Source organism: Sprattus sprattus (genome assembly GCF_963457725.1).
Source record: "Sprattus sprattus genome assembly, chromosome: 9".
Taxonomy (NCBI): domain Eukaryota; kingdom Metazoa; phylum Chordata; class Actinopteri; order Clupeiformes; family Clupeidae; genus Sprattus; species Sprattus sprattus.
Genome location: NC_137928.1, coordinates 3825712 through 3835812, shown reverse-complemented (window position 1 = coordinate 3835812; position 10101 = coordinate 3825712). Strand labels below are relative to the sequence as shown.

At 50.8% G+C, this 10101-nt stretch overlaps 1 protein-coding gene across 1 annotated transcript in view; it reads left to right on the top strand.

Moving 5' to 3' along the window:
* LOC308370475 (transmembrane protein 87A-like) overlaps positions 1-8994 on the top strand; it is a 37278-nt gene extending 28284 nt beyond the window's left edge. Inside the window, exons 19-21 of the mRNA XM_080845128.1 lie at positions 5188-5240; positions 7677-7707; positions 8510-8994. Coding sequence (XP_080701254.1) covers positions 5188-5240; positions 7677-7707; positions 8510-8551 — 126 coding nt within the window. The 3' untranslated portion in view covers positions 8552-8994. The remainder of the gene's footprint in view (positions 1-5187; positions 5241-7676; positions 7708-8509) is intronic.
* Positions 8995-10101: the final 1107 nt, after the last annotated feature.

Sequence of the window (10101 nt, the reverse complement as noted above, 5' to 3'; positions counted from 1 at the left end):
AGTCTCTCTCTCCGTCTCTTGCTTTCTAGCCTCTCTTCTACAAGCACCTCCTCCCCTCAACACCAACGCTCCCCTCTCCTCTCTACTCACCTCCTCACCTCTCCTCTCTACACAGCCTCCACCCCTCACACCTCTCCCCTCTCCTCTCTACTCACCTCCTCCCCTCTCCTCTCTACTCACCTCCTCACCCTCTCCTCTCTACTCACCTCCTCCCCTCACACCTCCTCCCCTCTCCTCTCTACTCAACCTCCTCCCTCACCTCCTCTCCTCTCCTCTCTACTCACCTCCTCGCCCTCTCCTCTCTACTCACCTCCTCTCCCTCTCCTCTCTCTACTCGACCTCCTCACCTCTCCTCTCTACTCACCTCCTCCCCTCTCCTCTCTACTCACCTCCTCCCCTCTACACCTCCTCCCTCTCCTCTCTACTCACCTCCTCCCCTCTCCTCTCTACTCACCTCCTCCCCTCTCCTCTCTACTCACCGCCTCCTCCCCCTCTCCTCTCTACTCACCTCCTCCCCTCTCCTCTCTACTCACCTCCTCCCCTCTCCTCTCTACTCACCTCCTCCCCTCACACCTCCTCCACCCTCCTCCCCTCTCCTCTCTACTCACCTCCTCCCCTCTCCTCTCTACTCACCTCCTCCCCTCTCCTCTCTACTCACCTCCTCCCCTCTCCTCTCTACTCACCTCCTCCCCTCTCCTCTCTACTCACCTCCTCCCCTCTCCTCTCTACTCACCTCCTCCCCCTCTCCTCTCTACTCACCTCCTCCCCTCTCCTCTCTACTCACCTCCTCCCCTCACACCTCCTCCCCTCTCCTCTCTACTCACCTCCTCCCCTCTCCTCTCTACTCACCTCCTCCCCTCTCCTCTCTACTCACCTCCTCACCTCTCCTCTCTACTCACCTCCTCCCCTCTCCTCTCTACTCACCTCCTCCCCTCTCCTCTCTACTCACCTCCTCCCCTCTCCTCTCTACTCACCCTCTCTCCTCCCCTCACACCTCCTCCCCTCTCCTCTCTACTCACCTCCTCCCCTCTCCTCTCTACTCACCTCCTCACCCTCTCCTCTCTACTCACCTCCTCCCCTCACACCTCCCTCCTCCCTCACCTCCTCCCCTCTCCTCTCTACTCACCTCCTCCCCTCTCCTCTCTACTCACCTCCTCCCCTCTCCTCTCTACTCACCTCCTCCCCTCACACCTCCTCCACCTCCTCCCCTCTCCTCTCTACTCACCCCTCCCTCCCCTCTCCCCTCTCCTCTCTACTCACCTCCTCCCCTCTCCTCTCTACTCCCCTCCTCCCCTCTCCTCTCTACTCACCTCCTCCCCTCTCCTCTCTACTCACCTCCTCCCCTCTCCTCTCTACTCACCTCCTCCCTCCCACCTCCTCCCCTCTCCTCTCTACTCACCTCCTCCCCTCTCCTCTCTACTCCCCTCCTCCCCTCTCCTCTCTACTCACCTCCTCCTCTCTCCTCTCTACTCACCTCCTCCCCTCTCCTCTCTACTCACCTCCTCCCCTCACAGCTCCTCCCCTCTCCTCTCTACTCACCTCCTCCCCTCTCCTCTCTACTCACCTCCTCCCTCCCACCTCCTCCCCTCTCCTCTCTACTCACCTCCTCCCCTCTCCTCTCTACTCCCCTCCTCCCCTCTCCTCTCTACTCACCTCCTCCTCTCTCCTCTCTACTCACCTCCTCCCCTCTCCTCTCTACTCACCTCCTCCCCTCACACCTCCTCCTCTCTCCTCTCTACTCACCTCCTCCTCTCTCCTCTCTACTCACCTCCTCCCCTCTCCTCTCTACTCACCTCCTCCCCTCTCCTCTCTACTCACCTCCTCCCCTCTCCTCTCTACTCACCTCTCTACTCACCTCCTCCTCTCTCCTCTCTACTCACCTCCTCCCCTCTCCTCTCTACTCACCTCCTCACCTCTCCTCTCTACTCACCTCCTCCCCTCTCCTCTCTACTCCCCTCCTCCCCTCACACCTCCTCCCCTCTCCTCTCTACTCACCTCCTCCCCTCTCCTCTCTACTCACCTCCTCCTCTCTCCTCTCTACTCACCTCCTCCTCTCTCCTCTCTACTCACCTCCTCCCCTCACACCTCCTCCTCTCTCCTCTCTACTCACCTCCTCCCCTCACACCTCCTCCTCTCTCCTCTCTACTCACCTCCTCCCCTCACACCTCCTCCTCTCTCCTCTCTTCTCTCCTCCTCTCTCCTCTCTACTCACCTCCTCCTCTCACACCTCCTCCCCTCTCCTCTCTACTCACCTCCCCCCCTCACACCCCCGCCCCTCTCCTCTGTACTCACCTCCTCCACTCACACCTCCTCACACCTCCTTCCCTCTCCTCTGTACTCCTCCCCTCACACCTCCTCCCCTCTCCTCTCTACTCACCTCCTCCCCTCTCCTCTCTACTCACCTCCTCCTCTCTCCTCTCTACTCACCTCCTCCCCTCTCCTCTCTACTCACCTCCTCCTCCCACCTCCTCCTCTCTCCTCTCTACTCACCTCCTCCCCTCTCCTCTCTTCTCTCCTCCTCTCTCCTCTCTACTCACCTCCTCCTCTCCCACCTCCTCCTCTCTCCTCTCTACTCACCTCCTCCCCTCTCGGCTGCCATGATTTCTCTCTCAGTAGTTTTATGGGATTGGAATGTTTTTGGTCTTTTTAGGGTCGTGTGTGGGCTCCATTCATATCCCATTTGGAGTCGCTTTGAAGTAGCCATTGAGTTGCGTCACATTCCAGCCATTCCATCGCTACACTGCACTTCAATTGAGCTGTCAACCCTGAAAGCTAATAAAGTTTTCTGTGCTATTAAAGAGCTAATAAAGTTTTCTGTGTAAAATCTGCCCCTCTACTTGGAGCTCCATCTTCAGGAAGCATTAGACTGGTTTAGCCTCCATCGTCACGTCGATAAATATGTGATGGATATTTGATAGATATTTATTTTGAGATAATCCCTTCGACAAATGACAAATGTTTTCCTGGGTGTCATTGACAATGAAAAGTCTTTGAGGCTTTGAAGTTACCATTAAGTTGCGTGTCATTCCAGTCATTCCATCGCTACACTGCACTTTGATTGAGTTGTGTGTCATTCCAGTCATTCCATCGCTACACTGCACTTTGATTGAGTTGTGTGTCATTCCAGTCGTTCCATCGCTACACTGCACTTTGTGTCTATTTTTTCCCTCCTCACATCTGTTGAGTCCATCATAGCTGGCCTCTTCCCCCTTTCTTGTTTTATCGCTCTATCTTCTCACTATCCTTTTAGAGCAGTGGTTCTTAACCTTTTTGGAGGTACTGAACCCTGCAAGCTTCATCAGTGCATTCGCAGAACCCTTCTTAATTTGAAAAATAAAATATGATTTCTTCAAAACGTAGGTATGTATAAAAACGGCCCAACATTGCTAGTGTGAACCGGGTTATACTGTGTGTGTCTTGACCCCTGCCGAACCCAGGTTAAGAACCACTGTTTTATAGGCTCTTTTACACTGCAGGAACTCGTGGCCAAGGGAGGGGGGGAAGGTGGAGGGGGGGAGGAGGGGAATTGGAGGGGAGGTGGAGGTGAGCAGGAGGGGAGGTGGAGGGGAGCAGGAGGGGAGCAGGAGGGGAGCAGGAGGGGAATTGGAGGGGAATTGGAGGGGAGGTGAGATGGAGGGGAGGTGGAGGGGAGCAGGAGGGGAGCAGGAGGGGAGGTGAGATGGAGGGGAGGTGGAGAGGAGAGGAGGAGGAGGAGGGGGGAGGTGAGAGACGAGGTGAGAGACGGGGGATAAACAGTGTGCCAGCACCTTTAGGTGGTTCTCCACAGCAGGAACCGACCCAGTAGGACCTGTTTCAGGGCCGTTTACAGGGGCGAAATATGTACTTCTGTACGGCCCTGAAACGGCTGGGGGGCTCTTGCCGTGAAGGTCGACATTTATTGGTTAAATGCAATTAAAACAGGCATCATTTTTCAAACCGGCGAGATGTACCAGAGGATAACACGGTGAACACAGCTAAATAAATGATAGCTTACCGTTACGGTATAGTTAGCTTGCGGAGGTAACAGTCACTGAATGCACATAAGCAAAATGACAGCTGAAATATGGGCTTTAATTAATCGTTGTTGTGCTGGTGTCTTCGTTTATCAAGTAATTGCAGCTGCCATGAAGCCGTTTATTCGAGCGTTAGCAACTTTATAGCAAAATGTAACTGTCGACTCGACCTTGAGGTAGTCCTTACGTTATCTGGAAAATATCTGGTTTAACGTGTATTAGCGGTGCTGCCACCATAACCTGTCATGATGTTGTCGAGCTCAGAATTGCGATCAAAGATGCTGTGTCACGTGTAGGTCCGTAGTTCCTGCACCGCAATGGAAACAGAAAAGCTGAAAGGGCCGATCAGGGGGCCATTCCTGTAAATATTCACAGCAACTGGGAGGTGCCCTGAGTTCCTGCAGTGGATCTCCTCTCACCTCTCTCCTCTCTCCTCACTCCTCTCTCCTCTCTCTCCTCTCGCTCCTCTCTCCTCTCTCCTCACTCCTCTCTCCTCTGTCCTTCCTTCCTCTCTCCTCACTCCTCACTCCTCACTCCTCACTCCTCTCTCCTCTGTCCTTCCTTCCTCTCTCCTCTCTCCTCACTCCTCACTCCTCTCTCCTCTGTCCTTCCTTCCTCTCTCCTCACTCCTCACTCCTCACTCCTCACTCCTCACTCCTCTCTCCTCTGTCCTTCCTTCCTCTCTCCTCACTCCTCACTCCTCACTCCTCTCTCCTCTGTCCTTCCTTCCTCTCTCCTCTCTCCTCTCTCCTCACTCCTCTCTCCTCACTCCTCTCTCCTCTGTCCTCACTCCTCTCTCCTCACTCCTCTCTCCTCACTCCTCTGTCCTCACTCCTCTCTCCTCTCTCCTCTCTCCTCACTCCTCTCTCCTCACTCCTCTCTCCTCTGTCCTCACTCCTCTCTCCTCTCTCCTCACTCCTCTCTCCTCACTCCTCTCTCCTCACTCCTCTCTCCTCTCTCCTCACTCCTCTCTCCTCACTCCTCTCTCCTCTCTCCTCACTCCTCTCTCCTCACTCCTCTCTCCTCTCTCCTCTCTCCTCTGTCCTCTGTCCTCTGTCCTCACTCCTCTCTCTATTTGTTGTGTGTGTGTGTGTGTGTGTGTGTGTGTGGGAGAGTGTGTGTGTGTGTGTGTGTGTGTTACTGGGCTGAGCTGTGTGTCTGCTCCTGTCTGCAGGATGAGGACCTGAAGTGGGTGGAGGAGAACATCCCGTCGTCCATGGCTGATGTGTGAGTACCCTTAATGACCGTGGTGTATGTGTGTGTGTGTGTGTGTGTGTGTGTGAGTGTGTGTGAGTGTGTGTGAGTACCCTTAATGACCGTGGTGTAGCCAACAGATCCTGAACAGGAACAGGCCCTTTCTCACAATACAGTCTAGGGAGAGGTGTGTGTGTGTGTGTGTGTGTGTGTGTGTTAGTGTGTGTGTTAGTGTGTGTATGTGTGTTTATACGCACACACACACACACACAAAGGAAACAGAGAAGCAGAAGGGAGAACATTTGGTATAAGGCAGAACGTTTGGTCTATACTGTATAATGTAATATATAATATAATAATATAATGTAATATAAATTGGAGTTATATTAGATTGTCAGGTAGTCCCGGGGCGACAGGGGTGACATTAGCAGGAGCAGATCCAGAAACAACACATTTCACTTTTGGTGTCAAGTGGGTGGAGAGCTGACAGCAACCAGGCCGGCATTCCCCTCCTAAAACTCACCCATGGTTTCACAGTTAGCGCTTTTACACATTGTTGCTCTTCCGCCACTACTTTGAGTTCTTTCCTCACAAGCCAGAGGATTGGTTTAGAGCCCAGACGCTCTGTTTCACAAGGATGGAGAAATGATACCTATAATAAATAATAACAATAATAATGATAATAATAATAATAATAATAATAATAATAATAATAATAAAGTTTAGATAAATGATGAGCTAATAAAGTTTTCTGTGTAAAATCTGCCCCTCTACTTGGAGCTCCATCTTTAGGAAGCATTGGACTGGTTTAGCCTCCATGTCACGTCGATAAATATGTGATGGATATTTGATAGATATTTATTTGGAGATAATCCCTTCGACAAATGACAAATGTTTTCCTGGGTGTCATTGACAATGAAAAGTCTTTGAGGCTCAGAGAGAGAGAGAGAGAGAGAGAGAGAAGGACAGAGAGAGAGAGAGAGAAGGACAGAGAATGAGAGTGTGAGAGAGAGAGAGAGAGAGTGTGAAAGAGAATGACAGAGAGTGAGGGAGAGAGAGAGAGAGTGTGAGAGAGAGTGAGAGAGAAGGACAGAGAGTGAGGGAGAGAGAGTGAGAGAGAGATAGAGAGAGGGAGAGCGAGAGTGAGTGAGGTGCCAGGTGATTAGTCTGGAGAAGATAAGCAGAGAGAGAGAGAGACGAAGTGAAGTGCCCTGCGGTGCCTCTGTGCCTAATGGCCGAGCTGTCGGTCAGTGGCTATCAACAGCTGTAATTACCACGGCCATGGCCCACAGTCATTTAAACGCAGTGCACTGCAATGCAGGCTGGGCACGAAGCCTTTGTCTTAAGGCCCTTGCTTGGTTCTAAAGGGAGCATGAATTTCTAGGTGCTTATGTGTTGCCAAGCAATTCACACCCAGAACAATAGGCTTGCGTAAAATGGCGCAAGTCTAGAAAAAGGGGCCGACGCACGCAAGACGTAAAAAGTCGCGCAAGGGTCGCGCAAGGGGCTTGCACGGCCTCTTGCGCTTGCGCTTACGCTTACGCCTCTGAGCATAAACCAAGCTTTAGGCAGTCAGGAGCAGCACACAGCTCTGAGATTGGGAAGGCGTGCAGATGAACACAGAATGCCCTAAAACCACCGAGGCGGAAAACGAAACGGATTGGGAAAGTGAACTTGAGGACGGCTGCTCCCTTAGATTCAGCTCAGCAGCGTCTTCACGGATCACAATATCAGTGAAATTCGTAGGGATAGGCGCGCTCTACTTCAAAACAAATATATAAATGCGTTTTCGGGTGCGAGTAAAAGAATGTAAACTATTAGTAGAATGAAAACCGCACTCTCAAGCTTTTCTCTTTTAACAATAAGACCAGTTTATTTTAGTACAGACGCGTTTCGGCCTTACGCCATCGTCAGTGTGTGGTATCAGTGAAATGACAGCGTGCCCTGCCAACATGGGTCGCATTTATATTGCAATCAATGAAATAAATGACTTAAGACCCAGAGTGATTAAATATTGCATATATTGTACATTAGTAGAAAACAAATCAATCAATCAATCAATTTGTTTATTTGATGAAGACGGTGTACATCCATGAACAATAAAATGTAAATGCACCCAATTATATCCAAAAGGTTGGATTAATGTTTTTTTTAACTGTTGCAAGTCACTATGGCTGTACCACCATCGGCAAAAATCTGCAGGAATACTTGTTCTAGATGTTGGGTGTTAAGATGGTGTGGTGTAGTTGGACATTTTTCCTGTGTGTGTGTGTACTAATTAATCATCTTGTTGCCTGTTTCAGTCTTAAATGTCTGTTCTTTTTTATTGCAGTTAGGGTTAGTGTGTGTGTGTGTGTGTGTGTGTGTGTGTGTGTGTGTGTGTGTGTGTGTGTGTGTGTGTGTGTGTGTACTAATGAATCATCTTGTTGCCTGTTTCAGTCTAAAATGTCTGTTCTTTTTTTATTGCAGTGCACTTCCCCCTTTGTTGGATTCCGATGAGGTAAGACATTCAAATCCCCCCCCCCCCCCCCCCCCCCCCCGACCCTCAATCCTGTCCCAGCTGCGGCCACCAGGGGGTGCCTGTGGTCTCGCTCTGAAAGTAGCCCAAAACGAGCCGCTCAAAGCCAGCCAGTCACGTCACACTGTTTATCCCCCGTCTCTCACCTCCCCCCCCTCCCCCTCCTCCTCCTCCTCCTCTCCCCCTCCACCTCCCTCCCTCCCTTCTAGCCCTCCCTCCCATTCCCGCTCACTGGCCTGTTATGCTCCCGTTGTGAACAATAGCCACACCGAGGCTGGGGCGGGAGGGTGGGAGGGGTGTGTGTGTGTGGGGAGGGGGGGGGGGGGGGAGGGGTGTGGGCTTTTGTTTGGACACGATGATCTCACATCTCACAGATCCCCCCCTCTGTCCTCCGCGTGGACTCACTCTCTCCTCATGGCCAAGCCCAGCTCCGGCTCCTTCCATGCGGGGAGGCTAGGATGGATTAGCCAGCCACCGCTGGTGCTTCTTCCCTCGGTGCTTGCTTCTGTTGTTGTGTTTGTTGTTGTTTGTTGTTTGTTGTTGTGATTTACAGGACGGACCTGTCTAAATATTTACGTAATATTTCGATTAAGGTTGCTTGCACTGGACACTGGTGCTGATGGGGGGTGGGGGGTGGGGGGGGGGGGGGGTTGTGATGGTAACGGTTTTAAATTTAAATGTGTGTGCTGAAGCTATGAGCTTCTTTTGGTCTGTGAAGAGAGAGGTGGTGGTCATGCAGATGTACTGATCCTCCATCTTTTTTTTTGTCTTTGTTTCTTTGTAGGAGACCATGGCAACAAAATTTGAGATGTCGAAAATGGAGTAGGGAGAAGGTGTGCCTGTATGTAATGTAAATACAGATATATGTGTGTGTGTGTGTGTGTGTGTGTGTGTGTCGGTGTGGGAGATGGGAAATAATGTGTGTGTGTCTGTGTGTGTGTCGGTGTGGGAGATGGGAGAGAAGGTGTGTGTGTGTGTTTGCGTGTGTGTGTGTGTTTGCGTGTGTGTGCGCGCGCGTGTGTGTGTGTGTGTGTGTGCGTGTGTACACATTTCTTTTACCCCCAAATGACGAGCTTGATAAGCATCCTGTGTAAATACAGGGGAGTGAAGGCAGAGTTTACCAATGAGAGAATCTTAATTTCCTTTTTATTGCTTGTTGTTTGTATTTATTTTTTCACTGGACATGGTTCTGTTCTTTTAATAATTTTGTTACGGACTGTATTATGCCTTTGATTGTTGTTTACATACCAAGAGTCAATAAAACATCACATTTGGCTGTAACAAGGGTGATAAAACTGAGTTATTACTCCATTGTGACCCACCAAACACTAAAATAATCACATAAAATCAAACACAGAAATCCACCGAAGAGACAAAACACTGTGAATTGATTGTGAAGCCGCCACTAAGTAGTTTCACTGCTTCCTATTCTCTGACATCAGTTTGTTTATCTGAATTAATATGTGATGAGTACACACTCACACACACACACACACACACACACACTCACACACACACACACACACACACACTCACACACACTCACACACACACACACACACACACACACACACACACACACACACACACACATTACTTTGGTCCTCGGTGAGAGTTTCCCTCTCCATTCTCTCCTTATGTCTGTAATGGACCTCGCCTGGCCTGACCATCCACAGAATATTCTGTGAAAAGCCCATTAGTGTCGATGGGTTGGTACACTAGCCCTGCACACACACATACACACACACACACAGACACACACACACACACACACACTGTGAAAAGCCCATAGGTGTCATTGGGTTGGTACACTAACCCTGCACAGACACACACACACACACACACACACACACTGTGAAAAGCCCATAGGTGTCATTGGGTTGGTACACTAACCCTGCACAGACACATACACACACACACACACACACACACACACTGTGAAAAGCCCATAAGTGTCATTGGGTGGGTACACTATCCCTGCTGCAGGACTGTTATCTGTAGCAAGAGCAATGGCACTCATGCTACAGTCAGTACACACAACCCTGTCGCCAGGCAACACACTACACACAACCCTGTCGCCAGGCAACACACTACACACAACCCTGTCGCCAGGCAACACACTACACACAACCCTGTCGCCAGGCAACACACTACACCAGGCATGAGAATCACTCACCTTTCAGCGAAATTCGCCGTTTTGAAAACAAAATAGGTGACCTACGTGAATCGTGTAGATTCGATGAGTTTTGTTTTTGTGGGGGGGAGGGGGGGGGGGGGGGGGGGGGGGGTTGGACATATTTTTTATATTCAGATGACATGTACATTTGTACTGAACTAGTGCTGGCGGCGGCAAGGTGCTCAGTGTTGCCAGATTGT